Here is a 24,102-nt window from a genome sequence, read left to right as displayed (position 1 = left end):
TGCTCAGTCTCTGCCTCTATCTCTCTCTCTCTCTCTCCAATGCTTCATTGTTCTTCTCTCTCTCATTCAGATCCTTCACTCTGTTTCTCCCTCTCTCTCTATCTCTGATGCTTTACGCTTATTCTCATTCTCTTTCTAACTCTGAACCTTCACTCTGTAGTGCCTGTGATTCCTGACCTTCACTCTGCTCCCTCTCAATCCCTCTCTGATCTTTCACTCTGTTTCTGCCTCTTTCTCTATATCTGATTCTTCACCCTGTTTCTCCCTCCATATCTGATCCTTCACATGGTTTCCACCCTTCTCTCTATCTCTGAACCTTCACCCTGGATCTCCCTCTCTCTATATCTGATCATTCACTCTGGTTCTGCCTCTCTCTCTATCTCCAACACTTCTTTGTTCCTCCCTCTCTCAATCTCTGATCTTTCACTCTATTTCTCCCTCTTTCTCTACATCTGATCCTTCTTGGTTTCTCTCTCTATATATTTAGCCTTTCACTCTGCTTCTCTCTCTATCTCTGATCCTTCACTCTGCTTCTCCCACTCTCTCTAATCATTCTCTCTGTTTCTCCTTCTTTCTTGATCTCTGATCCGTCAATCTATTTCTCTAGCTCTCTATCTTGAACCTTTGCTCAGTTTCTCCCTCACTCTACCTCAGATCCTTCATTCTATTTCACCCGCTTTCTCCACATCTGATCCTTTGCTCTGTTTCTCTCTCTTTCTATCTATCTTTCATCCTTCGCTCTCTTTCTCCCTCTCTATATCTGATCCTTCATTCTGTTTCTCCCTCTATCTCTGATCCATCACACTGTTTCTCCCTCTCTCTCCAATGCTTCATTGTCCTTCCCTCTCTACAATCTGATCCTTCACTGATCCCTCTCTAACCATCTCTGATCCTTCTCTCTGTTTCTCCCTCTCTCTCTAATCCTTCTCTCTGTTTCTCCCTCTCCCTCTGATACTTTGCTCTGTTTCGCATTCCCTCTTTAACTATAGAAGCATAGAAATCAGGAGCAGGAGTAGGCCATTCGGCCCTTTGAGCCTGCTCCGCCATTCATTATGACCAAGGCTGAACATCCAACTCAATAGCCTGCTCCCGCTTTCTCCCCATACCCTTTGATCCCTTTCGCCCCAAGCGCTATATCTAACACCTTCTTGAAAACATACAATGTTTTGGCCTCAACGACTTTCTGTGGCAATGAATTCCACAGGCTCACCACTCTCTGGGTGAAGAAATTTCTCCTCATCTCAGTCCTAAATGGTCTACCCCGTATCCTCAGACTGTGACCCCTGGTTCTGGACTCCCCCACTATTGGGAACATCTTTCCTGCATCTACCCTGTCTAGTCCTGTTAGAATTTTATAGATTTCTATAAGATCCTCCCTCATTCTTCTGAACTCCAGCAAATATAATCCTAATCAACTTAATCTCTCCTCATATGTCAGTCCCGCCATCCCAGGAATCAGTCGGGTAAACCTATGATCCTTAACTCTGTTTCTGCCTCTTTCTGTGTCTGATCCTTCACTATTTCTCTCTCTCTCTAATCCTTCCCTCTATTTTTCCTCTTTATCCCTTATCCTTCACTCTGCTTCTCCAACACAATCTATCCCTGATCCATCATTCTGTTTCTCCTTCTCTCTGGGTGGAATTTTGCCCGTTGGTGGTAAGCGTGATAGGTGGTGTGAGGGGACAATATGGTGCAATCGGTTTCACAACGGCGGGGAGGCAGATCGCGATTGTACGCTCAACCCACCAATGGCGGGCCACGTTTACCGCCATTGTCAGCAGGAACCTTATTGTTATACACAGCATATTATTATCAGGTCATCCCGCCAGGCTTTTGCACTCCCACTGCACCATCCATCCACATCATGTTTCAGAACAGCACATGAATGATGTGCACTTGGCGGCCTGTACTTTAGGTGAACTGGAGGTGAGTGCACTGCAATGTACTGCAGAGTTCGCTAGGGTTGCCTGTTGATTTGCAGACTTCAGGGGCACTGGTTGGGTGGGTTGGGGGGGATGGTCAGGATTTAGTGCAGCCCTGCCTCGGAGGTGACTTTTGAAGGTAAGGGGAAGCAGGGGGCAAGTGTCCCCCTGTCTATGAAGCGACTTATGAGGGTGATGGGGATCAGGCTGCAAGTGCAGCCTTGCCATTGAGGCGACTGGTGGAGAGAGGCGGTGGTGGTTAAGGGCAGCCCTGCTTCTGAGGTGACTGGTGATGGGGTGGGTGGGCAAGGGCAGCCCTGTTGTTGAATATAGTGCACAAGAAATCAGGCTGGGCGGGTAGGGTGGATGGAGAAGTGGCCACTCATTCGGGAAACCTGTAGAAAGTGACCATTCCTCTGCAACTCAAACAGTTCAGGTGCAGCCACATTGATATGATTGGGGTCGGGCTCCTAGTTTAGCTGCCCACTCAAGCAATGAGTATGCATTAAAGTGCCACAAAATTCTGCAGAGCTTCCCCCTACCCAGGCACAGGCTGCAAATTCACGAGCACTTCAGTGGACTGCAGAGCAGTTGGACTGCACACGTTGTACAATCTCCTCGCTAAAGCTGGCCATGAAGCAGTCACTGCTGGATGCACTCACAGCCACTTGCAATATCAGCATCCCAGTTTGGACCAGTCTCCCCCATGGTTCAAGCTAACAGGGCAGCCATGCAACGCACTAATCTCTGGCTATTTAAGTGGTGGCCAGAACTTTCTGGGAAGCGTTAAGGGGCCGTCACATTTAACCAGGACATGTTCTTAGTACACCCTTGCTAACCCACGTGTCTTTCTCTTTCATCCTGCAGGAGGAGTACATCAGGATCATGGAGTCTGGTGAACTAGCTGAATGCCTGATGGCCTACAGAGTGCGAAGAAGATGGAGGAGAGAGCGACTGAGGCTCCTGGCTGCACAGAGGCAGGAACAGCAATGTCAGGAAGAAGGGGCGGCTGGAGATCCCACACATGCCACCCAACAGCCACAGTGGGCCGGTGAGCTGGTCGACGCCTAGTGACATCAGGGTCTATAGATGCCACCTTTCATTCCTGCAGATGACTGAGAACCTGTGTCGCTGAAGATTGCGCATGTCTAAGGAACTGGACGCCCACATCTGCCATTTACTGCAGGATTTAGCACCATGGGGACATGGAGAGCATTCACTGCCAGTGGTTGTGAAAGTGACCACAGCGCTCAATTTCTATGCCTGTGGCTCCTTTCAGGGTTCCACAGGTGATTTCTGTGGGATCTCTCAAGCTTCCACCAAAAAACGCATCCATGAGGTCATGGATGCCATTTTCTTGAGGGCACACAACATTGTGCATATTGCCCAGGGCCAGGACAGAGGATTGGACTCACCCAGATCTCAGGTTTCCCACAGGTGCAGGGTGTGATTGACTGTACTCATGTGGTGCTCAGATCTCCATCGCAATACATGGTGGACTACATCAACCGCAAGGGCTTCCATTCGCTGAATGTGCAGCTGGTGTGCAACCACCAGAAATGCATCCTGCAGATGTACACACGGTTTCCAGGGAGTGTGCACGACACCTACATCCTCAGTTAGTCACAGACCCTGGACTCTTCCAGGGTCCACGAAGGTTGCAGGGATGGCTCCTCGGGGGGAGGGCTATCCACAGAGCCTGTGGCTGATGACACCCGTGCAGTGGCCTCAGGCTGCAGCAGAGCGACGGTATAATGAGGCTCATGCTGCAGCTTGCAACTTGATGGGGCAGACTATCGAGATGCTGAAGATGAGGTTCCAGTGTCTGTACCGGTCTGGTGGAGCCCTGCAATACAGTCCACAGAGGATGTCATGCATCGTCGTCATATGCTGTGCCCTTTACAATCTGGCACTCCAATGGGGAGAGAGCTGGCTAAGGAGGAGGTGGAGGAGCTGCACGTCTCCTCCAATGAGGAGGATGCCAACGGGGATGAAGCTGAGGAGGTCCTCGGAGGCGATGATGACGATGATGAGGCCCTCGCACTGGCAAGACGAGGCAGACGCACTTGGGAGGCCCTCATAGCTGCTAGATTTGTGGAGGATGGTGGTGACATGCAGTGAGGTGACCCCATAGCTCCTCACATTTGTTTCATTGCTTTTGTGAATGTTTGACTCCAATCTGGCTTATGGCAGCGCGAATATCCTCTGTGAGAATGCCCCTGTCTTGGAGAGGAGGTGGAGGTCCTAATAGTCTTTTGATTCCAGGAGGACGATGACGACATGCATTGAGGACACTCCATAAATCTTCACATGGCCTCTGAGGATGTCTGACTTCTGCCTGGCCGAGGGTACCTCGCTTGCATGCTGTGATCAGGGTCATATCATACAGACGCAGCCATGAAACTTTAGAAGCATCTGATGCTTTGTCCGTCTTCAGCACCTGAGCCCTTCAGGAGCTGGAGCACAGCTTCAGTGGTCACAGATGCTGAAGAGATGGGGGCCAGCCCCCTCCTTAAAGGTACTGAGAGCACAGTGAGAGCACACCGAGAGAATACGAGAACTCTGTGGTGCCTGCCCATTACATTCTGGGAGCAAAGACCAGCACCTCCAAGGTGCAGGCATCAGTAATGTTTCCAGGGAGTGTTAGGCTGGACTGTCACTGTGGTCTGAAGGCTGCACAGAGCACAGGGAAGAGGCCCTGGTCTGAGACACCTGCCTTTATATTGTGCAGAAAGGTTTCACATCTGCATGAAAAGAACACTGCTCATCAGAACAAGGAGCTATGCAGCCATGGGCAAGGAGACATTCTTGGGAATTTATTAACAATAGTGAATAGCATGTACAAGTGATTAACACCTGTGCCCAGGCTGTGCAACTAATTTTCCTTAACTGTCCTAACCCTGCCGCTATGTCTTGGTGCTCCCAGGCCATCCACAGCAGAGATGTGATGTCTGTGATGACTTTGGTGGGTGTCCTCTGGAGGGCCAAGACTTGGAGAGCCCTGGCCTGCTTTCAGGGTTCTTCTGTGTGGCAGTGACACCCTCCTCGGCCTGTGGAGCTAGAGCTGCTGAGGTCACAGGAAGGGGGGGCTCGGATGGGCTGGACACTCTCGGAGTCACCTGGATGGATGGGTCCAGATTGTGCACCTGCGGATCCTCCTCCCTATGGGTGCCTACGGGCCCCAGACTGGCTCCTTGAAGAGCAGGAATGGCTGGAGTGAGATCGAGCTGCCCGGCACCCCTCTCACATATACAGTGTTAGAGGCCATCTATGGCAGCAGTGATGGAGTTAAGCCCATGCAGCAGGGCAGGATCGAAGTCCTGGACCAACGTCTCCATGGCGGCCGCCATCCTATCAGTGTTGACCTCGGTGCATTGGCATGCCAGCACTATCACCTCAGATTGAAGGCGGATGGACTCCTCCATCGTGCCTCACAATCTGTGGATGCAATGGACATCCCTTCCTGATGTTCCTGAGCTTGCCTTTGTAGCTCCAGCAACTGTGACATGAACATCCACAGGCTCATCATCTGACTTGGACTCAGCAAATTTCTAGTCTCCAGCAGTTGTTCAAGTGGCGGACACCTGGGAAATCCCTGCCGCTGCCTGCAGTGGATCAGATAGTGTGATGTGCTCACCAGATTGTGATCCTGGGGCAACTCTATAGCTAGGTCCCACCAAGGTCTGCATTAGGAGAGGGTATAGGTGAGCACTGTGATGGGACTTCAGGGAGGGTGCCTCCAGAGATTTCTTCGGGACTTGATTGTAGGCCCTGGTCCATGGACTCTGTCAGCTGTTTGGCAGATGTACCTGTGAAAGCAAGGGGAGATAATTACTGCTTGGCAGTGGCCTGTGAAAGACGACACATTACTCACAGAATGGTTGTCTGATGGATGTTGCACTGCTGGATCTTCACTTGGTAGAGCAGCGCCGACCTCAATGTCAGCACAGGACCGGTCCAGATCCTCGCCGGCCAGCTGGATTGCTCTGTTGGCGCCTGGCATGAAGCAGCGGCAGAGTGATGACGGGCGGGCAAATGAGAGTCCGCCTGCCATGGAAACGGCATGTTTCCCAGGAGCGCGTAAATATTGAGGCGGGTTCGGAATGATACAGCGTGAAAACATTGTTTTACCTACCCACTACTTAGTGAAAATTTGGGAAAATTCTGCCCTCTATCTCTGATGCTTCACATTTTGTCTTCCTCTCTCTATCTCTGATCCATGACTCTGTTTCCGTCTCCATCTCTGATCCACCAATCTGTTTCTGCCTCTTTCTCTGTACTGATCCTTCACTCCTTTCTGTCTCTGATCCTTCACTCTGCTTCTCCCTCTTCCCCGATTCTTCACTGTTTCTCTATCTCTCTCTCCACCTCTGATGCTTCATGTTTTCTTCCTCTCTCTGACTATCTCTGAACCTTCATTCTGTAACACCCTCTATCTCTGATCATCACTCTGTTTCTCCCTCAATCTCCCTGATCATTCACCCTGTTTCTTCCTCCTCCTCACTACATCTGAAACTTCACTCTCTCTCGTGCTCTATCTCTGATCATACACTCTGTTTCTCTCTCTCATATTCGCTCTGTTTCTCCCTCTTTCTGTCTCTGATCTTTCACATGGTTTCTCCCTTTCTCTCTACATCTGATCCTTCACTCTATCTGTCCCTTTCTATACGATCTTTCAATCTGTTTCTCCCTCTCTATCTCCAATGCTTCATTGTTTCTCCCTCTCTCAATCTGATCCTTCACTCTGTTTTTCTCTCTATCTCTGTAACCTTTCACTCTTCCTCTCTCTTGCTCTTTGATCCTTCAATCTGCTTCTCCAACTCAATCTATCCCTGATCTGTCACTGTTTCTCCCTCTCCATCTGTCTTTTATCCATCACTCTGTTTCTCCCCCACTCTCTATTTCTGATGCTTCACACTTTTTCTTCCTCTCTGTCCATCTCTGATCCTTCACTCTGTTACTCCCTCACTTTCCCTATTTCTGATCCTTCACTTTGTTTCTATCTCTCCCGCTGTCTGATCCTTCAACATGTTTCACACTCTCTCTCCAACGCTGATCCTTAATGCTGTTCTCCCTCTCTGTCTACCTCTGATTTTTCCGTTTCTCCATCTCTCTCTCTCTCTCTCTCCATCTCTGACGCTTCATATGTTGTCTTCCTTTCCCTGTCTATCTCTGAATCTTCATTCTGTATCACCCTCTAACTCTGATCATTAACTCAGTTTTGCCCTTCCTCTCCACATCTGAACCTTCAAACTCTCTTTCTCTTGTTCTCTATCTCTGATCCTACACTCTTTCTCTCTCTCATACTTCATTCTGTTCTATCAATGATCCTCACTCTGTTTCTCTCTCTATCTCTGATGCTTCACGGTTCTTCCCACTTCCTATCTGTGAATCTTCACTTTATTTCACCCTCTTTCTTTACATCTGATCTTTCATTCTGGTTCTCCCTCTCTATAACTGATCCTTCACTCTCTCTCTCGATTTCTGATCCTTCACTCTGTTTCTCCCTCTCTATGTCTGATGCTTCATTGTTTCTCTCTCCATTTCTGAACCTTCACTCTTCCCCCCTTTCCCTCGATCTCTAATCCTCCATTCTGTTTCTCCCTCTTTCTTGATCTCTAATCCTTCACTCTGTTTCTCACTCTCTCTAATCCTTCACTTTTTTCCCTCGTTCCACATCTGAACCTTCGCTCTGTTTCTCCACCCCCCACCCCCCCCACCCTCCATTTCTGACCGTTCACTGTTTCTCTCTCCCTCTCTCTAATCCTTCACTTGGGTTCACCCTCTATCTCTCTGTGATTCCTCACTCTGTTTTGCCCTTTATCTGTGATCCTTCACTCTGTTTTTCCCTCTCTCCCTGTAATCCTTCACTCTGTTGTTCCCTTTATCTCTATTTCCTACATCTGATCTTTCACTGTTTCACCCTCTCTATATTTGATTATTCATTCTGTTTTTCCCTCTCTCATTATTTCTGATCCTTCACTCTGTTTCACCTTCTTTCTATCTCTGATCCTTCACTCTGTATCCTACTCTCTCCATTGCTGATCCTTCACTCTGTCACAATGGCCATGAGAAATGCTTGCAGCCTATCCAGCATCATGCTGCTTCAAACAACAAGCTTCTTCAAAAAGTCAGAGGTGCCATTTTGATTAAGGTCCTGTTTTACTTGGTTCTGACTGCTGCACCCTCTCTCTTGACAGATTCAGGATCGCAGACTATCCTCATGTCAACAGGACTCGAAGATTCCTTGCTGGCAGAAACAGAAATGTGACAGCCTACTGATGAACCATGTCTTGCGGGACACCCACTGACTTGGGCTATACTGCGCTGCCATTGACCCATGTCTTTGGGTGCTGCCGTTGGAATTTACTGAATTTGGTTTCTCAACACTTGGATCATTTATTGCTATAATCCCTATGTGACAGTGACCCTACAAATACTCAATAAGCACCCTCCAATCACGTAACATTATGCTACTTTATGTTTCTGAGTTTATTTAAGAAGTTATTTACATTTAATTAGTCTTATAACAAGTCATCACACTGAAAATGTAATTAACTGTGTAAAGCACTGACAAGTTTTGATGTGATAAGGCATTGTGTAAATGCAGTTGTTAATGCATTAGTTAATGAATGTCTTGAACTTGATGAGTCAAGTGGGCTCCTCTGTGTTGTAATGACTCTATGAAACAGATTATAACGGGCCTGGCTTTAGCTTAGTTGTCTTTACTCAGACTGATAGCTGTGCTGTCTCTGAAATAAGCAAGTCAGAAATGCTCAATAAAGTTTTGATTCCATGATGTCTTGTGAGTAAATATTTTTTTAAACTATATTAGCGAAAGGAAGCTCCTAATTCTTGCTCTTTGCCTGCTTAGGATGAGCCAGGAGTGATAAGAAAACAAAGTGCCATAACAAGAAGGGAAAACAATTCCTTCCCACTGTAACACAGCTTATTACTTTCATCTCCCACATTTTCATCTCCCACTTTGCAGAAGTCACAGACACTGTGTAAGTAAGCAGGTACTGTGCCAGTTAGAGTGTTTCTGGCCCTGCTTGACACATATCAATGAAAACTGCACCCATTCATGTGGCCCAGCTACTTTAGTGTTGTGGTTACTCTAGCAGGTCAGAGGTTGGATATTCTGCAGTGAGTGAGTCACCTCGATTCCCAAATCCTTAGTATAAGCTGGGAGCATGATGGAACACTCCACTTGCCTGGATGAGTGTAACTGCAGCAACACTCAAAAAGCTCAATACCAGCCAGAATAAAACTATCCTCTCTGACTGGAACCCCATTCACCATCTCAAACATTGACTCCACCCACAATGTGGCTGCAGTGTGTACTATCTACCAGATGCATTGTAGCAACTCACCAAGGCTTTTTTGATAACACCTTTCAAACTTGCAATCTCAGCCACAGGCAGATCAGAAGGACCCCTCCAAGTCACGCACAATCTAACTGCAAATAAATTACCATTGCTTCAGCACCACTGGTTCAAAGTCCTTGAACTCCCTAACAAAATATGGATGCGCCTAAACCACATGGATTGTAGCAGTTCAAGAATGTGGCTCACCACCACCTCCTCAAGGTCAGTGAGAGATGGTCAAGAAATACTGGTCTAACCTACATGCCAAGAATGAAAAAGAACAACAGCCAAAATGACACAGGCTTTGCCTGATTCACAATCTATTTATGGCAGCCTTCTGTCTTCTAAGACTCTGGCATGGCAGTCTCTGCCTTTTTGGCCGCAGAAGAAGATAGTGGATTGAGAAGGTGTATGATTTGTTGTTTTCTCTGGCTAGCTGAGCTTTTCATTTCTGCTTACCTCTTCCAATGTTCTTCCAAACAGCCAATCTCCATAGGTCACAGACATTAGTGACTGTATCCTAGTCGCCAGTGTCAATGTCCCCTATCTTCATATCTTACTTGCATGTGTCATGACCCAGTGGCCAGTCCACAGTTCAGAGCTTTTAGAATGGTATATAGTCTTCATCTATCTGGTGAATATGGCCGAGTCAGCACATTGTCATTGGCTTGGCAATGAGTGTATGCTGATGGAATAAGAACACTCCAGGGCCTCCGAATTGGTGATCTTGTCCTGCCAAGAGATGCCGAGGATATGTCTGAGACAGAGAAGGTGTAAACTATTCAGGTGTTTTGCATTCCTAGCATAGAGATCCAGGCCTCAACAATGTACAGGGGTGTGCTGAGGATGCAGGCTTGGTGTTCTTAGTCAGGTTGCTGTTGTTCTACATTCTCTTACTCAGATTGGGCATAGTTTTTGTGATGCATGTGTTGAATTCAGCATTAAGTGACAGATTTCTGGCAATTGTGGACAAAGATATGTGAAGCTATCAACACCCTCCAGCATTACATTGTCAATGCTGATAGATGGCGCAATGGCAACACCTCAGACCATGGCATTTGCCTTCCTGATGCTGATGGTCAAAGTAAACTTTTTACAGGTGTGAGATTCTGTCCATTTGCTGGTCCAGATGTTCCTCAGTATGGAATGCTAGTGCAGCATCAACAGCGTAGAGGAACTCTATAAGGACTTGGCACACCTGTGTCTTTGATCTCAGGCAACCAAGGGAGGCTTTTTGTCAGTTCTGGTATGTAAGTAGACACCCACTGTAGATAACTTTAAGGCATACAACAGCATCAAGGAAAAGAATATGCCAAAGAGTGTTGGTGCCAGAACACAAACCTGTTTGACTTCATGGCGGATCTCAAATGTTGCTCTGTCATAGCTGACCTTACCTATCATGTTGTCATAGAAACATAGAAAATAGGAGCAAGAGTAGGTTGTTTGGCCCCTCGAGCCTGCTCCGGCCATTCAATATGATCATGGCAACCCTCTGTCTCAACGCCATATTCCTGCTCTCTCCCCATACACTTTGACGCCTTTAAAGTGTAGAAATCTATCTATTTATAGTAATTATGGTTTTATTTAGTGTGTAACGTACCTTTAAAAATATTGCTTGTTAAGGAAGAACACATGATCTGTAGTAACCAATAGGAGTGTAGCCGGGCTACCTCAGAAGTCAGTGTAGAGATGGTGTTGAAGTTGAACGCATATGTGTAGTTGCTGCTGGGTACATTGTAAAATAAACTTGGGTGTTTCCACCCAAGAAGTGTCTTCAGATCAACTCTATCAATAGTAGCAACTCGGCCGCCCTCACAACAAACTGGCGACAAGGATAAAACAGGATTGAACAGAAGAAATCAAGTTGAAAAGAAATCGGCACTGTACCTCGCCCAGTGATTGTAAGTAGCAAGCTCTGTTAGAATTGAAGAAGCTATCCCCTCTAAAAATGCCACAATTCAGGAGACTTGATCCTTTTGAACCAGCCACAAATGATTGTCTCATTACATAGAACGCCTCACGTTCTTTTTTCAAGTGAACAAGATTACGAGGGAAGAGGAGTGAGTGTAGAGATGGAGTTGGAATTGAAAACATACATGTAGGTGCTGCTGAGTACATTGTAAATAAACTTAATGTTTCCATCCAAGAAGCGTCTGCAGATCAACTGTTTCAATAATAGGAACTTGGCCACCCTCACAACACTATTTCCTTCCTAAATATATTCAGTGACTTGGCCTCCACAGCCTTCTGTGATAGAGACCTGAACTTTACCTTTGGTGGGTGCACGTGATCAGTGGGCCCGGAAGCGTCTATGAAACGACCGTTGATCGTGATCAGCCCCTGACCGTGATTTCACACTGGCTGACCAATTAACTGCCAACCAGCGTGAAACGTGTGCTGAAAAGCTCAACACTGCAGGGGTGGGGGGTTGGGATGAAGGTGGGCGATGATGTCACTGTGGGCACAGGCGAGCGCTCCAAGAGAGCTCCTTGAATGTAGACAGCTGCCTCAGGGATCTGCTGACCTTCAAATGGCGAAATAAAGCTTTAAAAAGCTGCAAAACAATGTCCATGCAACACAATCAAGCACCTGAAAATATACCTAGATTTTATGCTGCCCTAGGATGAGGTTTAATGAAAAATGTTAAGGCCGCCTGGCCGATTCGCACATCCGCAAACTGGTAGGTTGGATGGACCATGAAAAATTGGAGGCAATTGTGCAGCTAATGAGCTTAATTGCCCGCTTAATTGTCGGCGGGCGCACTTCCGACGTTTGTGTGTGCCCGCCGAGCGAAATATTGCGAGTACGCGATGACTTTGGGATGCCCGCCTGATGTCATCTCACACGATTTTACACCTAATCGGGTTGGATGCCCTCCCACCCATGGGACGTAATATTCTGCCCAGAGAATTCCACAGGTTCACCGCTCTCTGAGTGAAGTTTCTCCTCATCTAATTGGTCTACCCAGTATCCTGAGACTGTGATCCCCTTGTCCTAGACCCTCCAACCAGAGGAAACATCATCCCTGCATCCAGTCTGTCCATCCCTGTCAGAATTTTATATATTTCAATGATATTTCATTTCATTCTTCTTAACTCCAGTGAATACAGGTCCAGTTGGCCCAATCTCTCTGTATACGACAATCCTGCCATCCCAGGAATCAGTCTGGTGAACCTTTGCTGCACTCCCTTTATAGCAAGTACATCCTTTCTTAGGTAAGGAGACCAAAACTGCACACAATACTCCAGGTGTGGGCTCACCAAAGCCCTGTACAACCGCGTAAGACATCCTTGCTCCTTTACTCAGGTCCTCTCACAATGAAGGCCAACATACCATTTGCCTTCTTAACTGCTTGCTGCGCTTGCCGGCTTGCCTTCAGTGATTGGTATACAAGGATACCCAGGTCGCTTTTTACATTAACATTTTTCAATTTATCACCATTTAAATAATACGCTGCCATTCTGTTTTTCCTACCTAAGTGGATAACTTCACACTTATCCACATTATACTGCATCTGCAATGTATTTGCCCACTCACTCACCGTGTCTAAAGCACTTTGAAGCTTCTTAACATCCTCCTCGCCATTCCTATTCCCACCTAGTTTCACGTCATCAGCAAACTTATAAATATTACTTCTGGTTCCCTCATCCAAATCATTGATATATATTGTGAATAGCTGGGGCCCAAGCACTGATCGCTGTGGTACCCCACTAGTCACTGCCTACCATTCCAAAAAAGACCCATTTATTCCTACTCTTTTCCTGTCTGCCACCCAATTCTTAATCCATGCAGATATATTACCCCCGTCTTATGTGCTTTAATTTTACACACTAACCACTTACGTGAGACTTTATCAAAAGCTTTCTGAAAATCAAAATATACCACATCCCTATTCTGCTAGTTACGTCCTCAAAAAACTCTAGTTGGTTTGTCAAACATGATTTTCCTTTCATAAATCCATGTTGATTCCTGTTGATATTTTCCAAGTGTCTGGTTATCACGTCCTTTACAATAGACTCTAGCATTTTACATACTACGGATGTCAGGCTAACCGGTCTGTAATTCCTTGATCCACCCATGGGTTTTAATGAAGTTCCCCAACCTATCTTAACCAACTCACACCTCAAACCTTCATAATTTGCTTTGTTTAGATTTAGGATCCTAATTTCGAATCGGACTACTTCACTTTCTATCCTAATGAAGAATTCTATCATGTTATGATCACTATTCCCTCCAGGACCCTGCACAACAAGATTATTAATTAACCCCTTCTCATTGCACAATACCAAATCTAGGGTAGCCTGTTCTCTAGTTGGTTCCTCGACATACTGGTCTAAAAAACAATCTCGTACACACTCCAAAAATTCATCCACCTCAGTATTATTGCTAATTTGGTTTGCCCAGTCTATATGTAGATTAAAGTCACCCATGAATATTGTAGACCCTTATTACATGCACTTCTAATTTCCTGTTTAATGCCATCCCTTACTCTACCACTACTGTTTGGAGGCCTGTTGACAACTCCCGCTCCTTGTTGCTTCCTCGATCCACCCAGACTAATTCTACACCTAGATTTTATGAGCCAATACCCTCTCTCACTAATGTACTGATTTCATTCTTAACTAACAATGCCACACCACCTCTTTTTCTTTTTTGCCTGTCCTTCCTAAATATCGAGTACCCTTGGATATTCAGTTCCCAACCTCGGCCACCCTGAAGCCGTGTCTCTATAATTGCAATCACATCGTGCCCATTTGTATCTATTTGCACTGTAAATTTGTCTACCTTGTTGCAAATTTTTTGAGGAGGTGACCAGATGTGTAGATGAGGGTAGTGCAGTTGATGTAGTTTATACAGATTTCAGCAAAGCCTTTGACAAGGTCCCACATGGGAGACTTATCAAGAAGGCAAATGCACATGGGATACAGGGTAATTTGATAAGGTGGATTCAAAATTGGCTTGGTTGTAGGAGGCAGAGGGTGATGACAGAAGGATGCTTTAGTGACTGGAAACCAGTGTCCAGTGGTGTACCACAGGGATCTGTGCTGGGTCCCCTATTATTTGTCATTTATATAAACAGCACTGGCATCCAAAATGGAAAAAGAAAACTGGTTCATGAGTGAGATAGACTCGGAGGATTCCTGTGCTACCTGCCTGGTCCTCCTAGTCATTTTGGTGGACACCCATTCCCTCTCTGCACGCTCCTAACCTGTAGTGTGACTACCTCCCTGAATGTACTATCTGCCTAGTCCCCAGCATTGTGGATGTGTCACAGTGACTCCATCTTCCGCTCGACTTCCAAAACCTGGACCTCAAGTTTCTGCAGCTGATGACACCTCCTGCACATGTGCTTGACAAGGCCATGTGAAATGTCCATGACTCCCCACATGCCACAGATTGGGCATTCCGCATGGCTGAGCTGCTCTGCCATACTTTATGCTTACTTTTCAACTATTTACTATAAACTGGAGACTAGAAAGTAGACTTACTCACTTATCAGCTCTTTGTCTTGTTCCAACTACTCTAGACTGATAAAGCTATCAGATGGAGCACCTCTTTTGTCCAAATTCCCAACTTCATACTCAAGCATTGTCTCGTCCCGTCGTGCCCATTATTGTCTGTGCAGCTTGAAGAACAGTCTCTTATAAACAGCTTCTGATGAGTTACTAGCTACTTAAGTTTCCTGCTACAGTAATTAAGACCAATTGAACCAACTCATTTCAGCTGATTGACAGATAACTGCCTCTAGGAGGCGATGGCGTAGTGGTATTATTGCTGGACTAGTAATCCAGCAACCCAGGTGTGAATCTTGCCATGGCAGATGGTGGAATTTGAATTCAATAAAACTCTGGAATTAAAAACCCATCTGGCTCACTAATGTCCTTTTAGGGAAGGAAACCTGGTCTGGTTGACTCTTAAATGGCCTCAGTTGTATCAACCCTCTACAAAGTCTCAAAAAATAAATTAAACTGGACAGACCACCTGGCATCTACCTAGGCACTGCAAATGACAATGGCACTGTGGGTGTACCTACGCCATATGGACTGCAGTGGCTCAAGATGGCAGCTCACCACCACCAGTAAATGTTGGCTGAGCCAGCAAACCACAAATCCTGTGAATGAATTTTTAAAAAACAGACAGCTCTGTTTAGCAAGGCTATTTAACTCACTTGTAGTTTGTTAATTCTAGACTCTGTCACTTAGTCTATATTCAAAGTTTAGAAAATATACCAGAGCTTACAATATGAACTAAACTCCCAACTCCTCAATCAGGCGTAGTCTCCTTGTGAGCCCCTACTGTACCTATAGAATCTACCATTCTCCCTATTACTGACGTCAAGTGAGTAGGTCTGCAGTTCATTTTCTCTCTCCCTTCTTTGCTTCAGTTCTACAGGGCATTGGTGAGACTGCATCTCGAATATTATGTGCAGTTTTGGTCTCCTTATTTAAGGAAGGATATAAAGATGTTGGAGGCGATTCAGAGGAGGTTTACTACCTGGAATGAGTGGGTTGTCTTATGAAGTAAATTTGGACAGGCTGGAGTTTAGAAAATTGAGGGGTAACGATTGAAATAAATAAGACCCTGAATGGTCTTGACAAAGTGGATGTGGAAAGGATGTTTCCTCTTGTGGCTGAGTCGAGAACTAGGGGGTGCTGCTTTAAAATTAGGTGTCACCCTTATAGGATAGAGATTAAGAGAATTGCAACTTTGAAACTCTCTACCTCAGAAGGCAGTGGAAGCGGGGTCATTGAATATTTTTAAGGCAGAGGTAGATAGTTTATCGTTAGGCAAGGGAGTCAAAGGTTATCAGGGTAGATGGGAATGTAGAACTCGAAAGACAAACAGATCAGCCATGATCTTAATGAATGGTAGAGCAAGCTCAAGGGGCTGAATGGCTTACTTCTGCTCCTATTTCATATGTTCTTAAATAGTGGGGTTACATTTGCCACCTTCCAATCTGCAGTAACCATTCCAGAATTTTGAAAGGTGACCACTAGTGGATCTGCTATCTCTACAGCTACCTCTTTCCACACTCCGGGATGTAGATCATTAGGTCCGGAGGATTTATATAGTTTAAGCTCAATTAATTTGTCTCGTACTTTTTTTTTTAACTAGTATTAATATCTTGGAGTTCTTCATTTACACTAGTCCCTTGATTTTCATTATTTCTGGGGTGGTTTTAGTATTTTCCTAGTGCAGAATGCGTACACAAATATCTCAAAGAAATTTTCCAACAAATTTTGCTGTAAATAAAACAAGAATCAGATGCAGTGAAGAGTTAACTTTAAAATAGTTTATTTTGTTTAAAATATACATCAGTTCAGTCTTACAAATTGAGAAAATAAAATTAGTAAAGGTTTAACAGTCTTGTACAGAGAGACAAAGGGGCAACTCACTACAAAATTCTGCAACTCAGATTGTCCTTAAAAGATTACTGAGAAATGGATCGGAAGCACTAAAAATGTTCATTTTCATTCTCCACACAACTCTGAATGGTGCATATATAGACAAATGTTAATCACAACATTCGATAAAAATTTCAGTATAACTGAAAACTAAGTCCTGCTGGGCTCTCAACTCCGCAAAACCTCCTTCAGCCAGGAAGGTGGATGTGCAAACAGAACATTGGTCCCTCACTTACAGTTACAATGCGAAACATCAACATTACTTCGAAGCTAATGAACAAATACACTTCAAAGCAATTTAAAGAGGACCATTCTCGGTCAACATGAAGGAAGTGGGCCTTCCAAACTGGCGAGGGAAATGTGGATCACTGCACTGTGTGTAGAGTTCAAGGTGTAAAGTATTTGCATCAGTACAGTCACTTGGTCAATTTTATTAGTAAAGCTTTGAAAATCGTGCAAGAAAAAGTGAACCTGGAGAAGCTGAAGAGATCTTGAAAAATGGAACATTGCATCCCAGATTACGAAAGACAATGCTGATGCCACAGCACTAACACTTGAGAGTCAGCCCATTGATTGATGAGCAAAATTAACTCTGAGATCCTGCACATGGCTGACTAAGATAATCGCTGAACCATCAGGTAAGGATCAGCTCGAGATGTTTATGGCCAATTTTGCACAAAGATTTTCACTCCACAACAGAAAATTATTCTTTGTACACAAAGTAAAAAGTTTTGGATTAAATATAAACTTTGCCCACTCAGTTTAATCTCAGACTCAATCCAGAAATTTACATCAGTTACATCATGGAACTGAATGCTATAAGCTACTTGGCAGGACTATAAATAAGCATTAAGAAATTGCCCATAACTATACATTGAGAGTTATGATGATGACAAGTTAACACTGAAAAGTCAACACTCTCACACAAAGAAATATTTTACTGGATGTATCACAATTAGACATCAAAAGATACATCAAACCAAAGAATACAATGGTATGTGGTGATTAATGCCCCTTAAGAAAAGCACAACCAGCTTCAATGATTTTCTAGTGGATAACTGGAGATAAGAGTGTACATTACTCCATCTGTATACTCCATAGTTATTAAACCACTTCAGCTAGCCTCAGACTTCCAGCATGTGCTATGTACTTTCCTGATCTAACAGCTGGTGATTTGTATTTTAGTCATGGGGTTAACCGACAGCAGATTACTGGCAGTAATTTATTATTTAACACCTGATTTGAAAGAGGCCTCAGTCAATCAAATCACCCTGATGTTTCCACATAGGGTCGGCAAGTGAAAACTTACAGAGGCTGTCATTACAGTATGAAGAGGCCTAGCCAGAGGCCAAAAAAAAGGACACTGCGAGAATGCAGGTAATTGACAAACACTTAAGAGCAAAGTTGGAATCTTCAGCCTATTAAAAAATGGTGCAAGTGAACACTTCATCAGAAGAAACTCCTTAAAATTCTCTAGTATAATTAACCTGAGTCAGTTGTTGAGTCAGTGTTGAGTGACCTTCTCAAGATGTACTGAAAACATTCTGGCATATTTAAAACAAATGCAGACAGCAGAGTGGGTGCAAGAACAGATGGGAGTCATTAGTCTGCCTGCTCAGTTATCTCCAGTATTCACTATTCCACCCGGGGCAGGCAAAGATATGACAGATCTTGACAGACAAGAACTTCAAAGAGTCGTTAAAGTATTACATAAACATTCAACAATTGGAAAGGGGAATTCAGCTAAAGTGAAACTGTGAAGAGAGCAGTTCAGTTCCACCCAGGGAACAATCCTCAGAACGGAGGAATTCTTCCACTCTACTTCTGCCCTTAAACCAGAAAGAGCGAGTTCGCTGGACAGAAGCGCCTGAGAAACCTTTCTTGGCTTTGAAACCGTCAATGCTGAGGAAAGTAAGTGGCAGCTGTGTGCCACATCTACATGCTGGTGACAGCAGTGAGCTCATTTTCACTAACACTCAATTTATTTCATCACACTGGCTTTCCATTTGAAAAAAAACTTGGAAAGAACAGGTGAAAGGGTTGGCGGGTGGGAGGGGGGGAGACCGGAAGAGGACAAGCAACAGTTATAGTTAATGACTAAAATACGACTTCGCTTTAAGGAGAGTGGATTGGGGGAAGTGAGAGAGGGGGGGTGGGGGGGAGGAAGGAGAGCACTGGGGAGCTGATGAGAGTAGGAGCAAGTGAGTAGAGAGGAGGAAGTGTGAGAGGGAGTGAGTGAGCACGGGGAGGAGTGGAAAGAGGGAGTGAGTGAGCACAGGGGAGGAGTGGAAAGAGGGAGTGAGTGAGCACAGGGGAAGAACGGAGAGGGAGTGAGTGAGTACAGGGGAGGAGTGGAGAGAGGGAATGAGTGAGCACAGAGGAGGAGTGGAGAGAGGGAATGAGTGAGTACAGGGGAGGAGGGGAAAGAGGGAGTGAGTACAGGGCAGGGGTGGAGAGAGGGAGAGTGAGTGAGCACAGGGGAGGAGTGGAGAGAGGGAATGAGTGAGCACAGGGGAGGCATGGAGAGAGGGAGTGAGCGAGCACAGGGGAGGAGTGGAGAGGGAGTGAGTGAGCACAGGGGAGGAGTGGAGAGAGGGAATGAGTGAGCACAGGGGAGGAGTGGAGAGAGGGAATGAGTGAGCACAGGGGAGGAGTGGAAAGAGGGAGTGAGTGAGCACAGGGGAGGAGTGGAGAGAGGGAGTGAGTGAGCACAGGGGAGGAGTGGAGAGAGGGAATGAGTGAGCACAGGGGAGGCATGGAGAGAGGGAGTGAGCGAGCACAGGGGAGGAGTGGAGAGGGAGTGAGTGAGCACAGGGGAGGAGTGGAGAGAGGGAATGAGTGAGCACAGGGGAGGAGTGGAAAGAGGGAGTGAGTGAGCACAGGGGAGGAGTGGAGAGAGGGAATGAGTGAGCACAGGGGAGGAGTGGAAAGAGGGAGTGAGTGAGCACAGGGGAGGAGTGGAGAGAGGGAGTGAGTGAGCACAGGGGAGGAGTGGAGAGAGGGAATGAGTGAGCACAGGGGAGGAGTGGAGAGGGAGTGAGTGAGCACAGGGGAGGAGTGTAGAGAAGGAATGAGTGAGCACAGGGGAGGAGTGGAAAGAGGGAGTGAGTGAGCACAGGGGAGGAGTGGAGAGAGGGAGTGAGTGAGCACAGGGGAGGAGTGGAGAGAGGGAATGAGTGAGCACAGGGGAGGAGTGGAAAGAGGGAGTGAGTGAGCACAGGGGAGGAGTGGAGAGATGGAGTGAGTGAGCACAGGGGAGGAGTGGAGAGATGGAGTGAGTGAGCACAGGGGAGGAGTGTAGAGAGGGAGTGAGTGAACACAGGGGAGGAGGGGAGAGAGGGAGTGAGTGAGTACAGGGGAGGAGGGGAGAGAGGGAGTGAGTGAGTACAGGGGAGGCATGGAGAGAGGGAGTGAGTACAGGGCAGGAGTGGAGAGAGGGAGAGTGAGCGAGCACAGGGGAGGAGTGGAGAGGGAGGGAGTGAGTACAGGGGAGGAGCGGAGAGAGGGAGTGAGCACAGGGGAGGAGTGGAGAGAGGGAGTGAGTGAGCACGGGGAGGAGCAGAAAGAGGGAGTGAGTGAGCACAGGGGAGGAGTGGAGAGAGGGAGTGAGTGAGCACAGGGGAGGCATGGAGAGAGGGAGTGAGTGAGCACGGGGAGGAGCAGAAAGAGGGAGTGAGCGAGCACAGGGGAGGAGTGCAGAGAGGGAGTGAGTGAGCACAGGGAAGCATGGAGAGAGGGAGTAAGCGAGCACAGGGGAGGAGTGGAGAGAGGGAGTGAGTGAGCACAGGGGAAGAGTGCAGAGAGGGAATGAGTGAGCAAAGGGGAGGAGTGGAGAGGGAGTGAGTGAGCACAGGGGAGGAGGGGAGAGAGGGAATGAGTGAGCACAGGGGAGGAGTGAGCATAGGGCAGGCATGGAGAGAGGGAGTGAGTGAGCACAGGGCAGGCATGGAGAGAGGGAGTGAGTGAGCACGGGGAGGAGCAGAAAGAGGGAGTGAGTGAGCACAGGGGAGGAGGGGAGAGAGGGAATGAGTGAGCACAGGGGAGGAGTGGAAAGAGGGAGTGAGTGAGCACAGGGGAGGAGTGGAGAGAGGGAGTGAGTGAGCACAGGGGAGGAGTGGAGAGAGGGAATGAGTGAGCACAGGGGAGGCATGGAGAGAGGGAGTGAGCGAGCACAGGGGAGGAGTGGAGAGGGAGTGAGTGAGCACAGGGGAGGAGTGGAGAGAGGGAATGAGTGAGCACAGGGGAGGAGTGGAAAGAGGGAGTGAGTGAGCACAGGGGAGGAGTGGAGAGAGGGAATGAGTGAGCACAGGGGAGGAGTGGAAAGAGGGAGTGAGTGAGCACAGGGGAGGAGTGGAGAGAGGGAGTGAGTGAGCACAGGGGAGGAGTGGAGAGAGGGAATGAGTGAGCACAGGGGAGGAGTGGAGAGGGAGTGAGTGAGCACAGGGGAGGAGTGGAGAGAAGGAATGAGTGAGCACAGGGGAGGAGTGGAAAGAGGGAGTGAGTGAGCACAGGGGAGGAGTGGAGAGAGGGAGTGAGTGAGCACAGGGGAGGAGTGGAGAGAGGGAATGAGTGAGCACAGGGGAGGAGTGGAAAGAGGGAGTGAGTGAGCACAGGGGAGGAGTGGAGAGATGGAGTGAGTGAGCACAGGGGAGGAGTGGAGAGATGGAGTGAGTGAGCACAGGGGAGGAGTGTAGAGAGGGAGTGAGTGAACACAGGGGAGGAGGGGAGAGAGGGAGTGAGTGAGTACAGGGGAGGAGGGGAGAGAGGGAGTGAGTGAGTACAGGGGAGGAGGGGAGAGAGGGAGTGAGTACAGGGCAGGAGTGGAGAGAGGGAGAGTGAGCGAGCACAGGGGAGGAGTGGAGAGGGAGGGAGTGAGTACAGGGGAGGAGCGGAGAGAGGGAGTGAGCACAGGGGAGGAGTGGAGAGAGGGAGTGAGTGAGCACGGGGAGGAGCAGAAAGAGGGAGTGAGTGAGCACAGGGGAGGAGTGGAGAGAGGGAGTGAGTGAGCACAGGGGAGGCATGGAGAGAGGGAGTGAGTGAGCACGGGGAGGAGCAGAAAGAGGGAGTGAGTGAGCACAGGGGAGGAGTGCAGAGAGGGAGTGAGTGAGCACAGGGAAGCATGGAGAGAGGGAGTAAGCGAGCACAGGGGAGGAGTGGAGAGAGGGAGTGAGTGAGCACAGGGGAAGAGTGCAGAGAGGGAATGAGTGAGCAAAGGGGAGGAGTGGAGAGGGAGTGAGTGAGCACAGGGGAGGAGGGGAGAGAGGGAATGAGTGAGCACAGGGGAGGAGTGAGCATAGGGCAGGCATGGAGAGAGGGAGTGAGTGAGCACAGGGCAGGCATGGAGAGAGGGAGTGAGTGAGCACGGGGAGGAGCAGAAAGAGGGAGTGAGTGAGCACAGGGGAGGAGGGGAGAGAGGGAATGAGTGAGCACAGGGGAGGAGTGGAAAGAGGGAGTGAGTGAGCACAGGGGAGGAGTGGAGAGAGGGAGTGAGTGAGCACCTAGGGGAGGAGTGGAGAGAGGGAGTGAGTGAGCACAGGGGAGGAGTGGAGAGAGGGAGTGAAGTGAAGTAATTTATGAGCGTTCTGGCGGAGGTGCAAGAAAGCGCAAGTGAGTTGGCGCAGGGGCTGGGAAAGAATCAGAGCACCTATTTTTAGATCAGAGATCTAAAAATTCACTGCTTTTCACTCAACACTTTTTAAAGCGCTTGACCGGACTCTCATATTAATTAAGTATCCAAGTACAGCTGACAGTTTAGCACTAAATGCAGTCTATTATCCAGGGATTATTCTGGACTGATGGATCACTCTATTCGTAGAATCACTGAAACTCTACACTTCAAAGTTCAGGAATATATTGCAAAGTGTCTGACTTTGGAAGGATGACTGAGATGCACCGAAATGAGAGGGAAATGAAACAGCAGCCAACTCAACAGGCTTTCCAAATCAACATTGACTACTCAAAGTACAGATTCAAATGGAGGAATAAGCAGTAAAAATTAAATTATGAAGAGTGTGATTAAAATATTTGACAGTATAATTAACATAATAAACTCTGCCTAAGTTCTTCAATAATTCACTTCAGTTTTCAGTCACTTTCTTATGCTCCTCAGACAATTGCTACTAAATTAGTGTTGAATTTGGGTTCCTTTCTCTTCTGATCATCATCAGATTATTCAGGCTCAATGTAATTATGGACCTTTAAATAGCCACAACTGTCAGTGCTATTCAAGTTATTGCGTGTTGTCTAAGTTTTGTTCAGTTTATTTTGGAATTTTATAAGACCGAAGGAAGCAGCCATTCAGCCCATTTTGCCCATGCCAGCTCTTAATAAGCAAGGTCCAGTCCTGAGTTAATAGACTCTGAACGCCAACAAAACCATAGAGCTGAATTTTACACTTGGTGCAGGAGTGTGATCAGATGTGACTGGAAGCAGATGTGATATCTGCTCCCAACCCCGATTTCACACTTGCTGGCCAGTTAACAGCTCGCTCAGCATTGCCAGCGGGGGAGGAATCAGGGCAGGCTCTGGGATCCAATGAACAGGGAGCTCTCTGAAGGCTGCCAAGAGGTGGTCAGGAGCCTCAAGGACTGTATGTGGGTCTATCCATGTCTGGAAGGATATTTTTTGTCGGAGCAGTAATCGTGGCCTTAGGACCTGCATCCCATGCCAGGCGGGAAGGCAGTGCCTGTGGGCATTCTGCTCCCTGTTTTACCAATGAATGCCTACAACTTCTTCTGGAGGCAGAGAGTGCCCAGCAGGATATATTGATCCCACGGGTCAGTAAGAGGAAGTCACCTCACCAAACCAAGAAGCCGAGGATGGAGGTGGCTGCCCAGGTGAGCGGGCATGATGTTGTGTGCTGCACTTGGCTCCTGAACAGGAAAAGGTTCAATGATCTTCTGCACTCTGCCAGGGTGAGTACTGAGTCCATTTGGAACTGTGTATAGATGTCTTAGTGGATGGCAGGACTTGTTGGTGCTCACGGGTGTGAAATGCAGACTGTCAAATGGCACATATTCCTGTGCTGTGAGAAACTGAAAAATGTGCCCGGTTGGCTTGGATATATGCAAGGGTGAGATGTGCCAATGTGATGGGCTGTCTTTTGGGGATGGGGGGTGCTGGTATTATCTGGCATAGAGGGGGCAGTCACGAAAGCAATTTGATCCTTACAGGAGAAGAGTCATAATGCTCAGGAGCGAGGACGAATGGGTGGAGGCATGCCCAACCTCCTGATTTTGGTGCAGGTGGAGGAGGAAGCTCTGGAGATGGCCTGCGATTGTCGAGCCAGGTCCACAGGTCACAGAGCAGCAGGGGTCTCAGGGGAGGGTAAGAATCCAGTGGACAGGGAAGAGACTGGGTGAGGATACAAGAGATGTATGGCAGTGGCATTTGGAATAAGATGTTTAA

The 24,102-nt window shown here is 47.2% G+C and overlaps 1 protein-coding gene across 1 annotated transcript in view; it reads left to right on the top strand.

Moving 5' to 3' along the window:
• The window catches only part of lrrc73 (leucine rich repeat containing 73), a 201,741-nt gene extending 193,018 nt beyond the window's left edge, over window positions 1-8,723 (top strand). Inside the window, exon 6 of the mRNA XM_041188565.1 lies at window positions 8,123-8,723. Within this exon, the coding sequence (XP_041044499.1) occupies window positions 8,123-8,193 (71 nt within the window). The 3' untranslated portion in view covers window positions 8,194-8,723. The remainder of the gene's footprint in view (window positions 1-8,122) is intronic.
• The last annotated feature ends 15,379 nt before the right edge of the window (window positions 8,724-24,102 follow it).

This window comes from Carcharodon carcharias, chromosome 5, assembly GCF_017639515.1.
Source record: "Carcharodon carcharias isolate sCarCar2 chromosome 5, sCarCar2.pri, whole genome shotgun sequence".
Lineage (NCBI taxonomy): Eukaryota > Metazoa > Chordata > Chondrichthyes > Lamniformes > Lamnidae > Carcharodon > Carcharodon carcharias.
The sequence above is the reverse complement of the archived record's forward strand: the minus strand, read 5'-3'. Positions and strand labels throughout refer to the sequence as shown.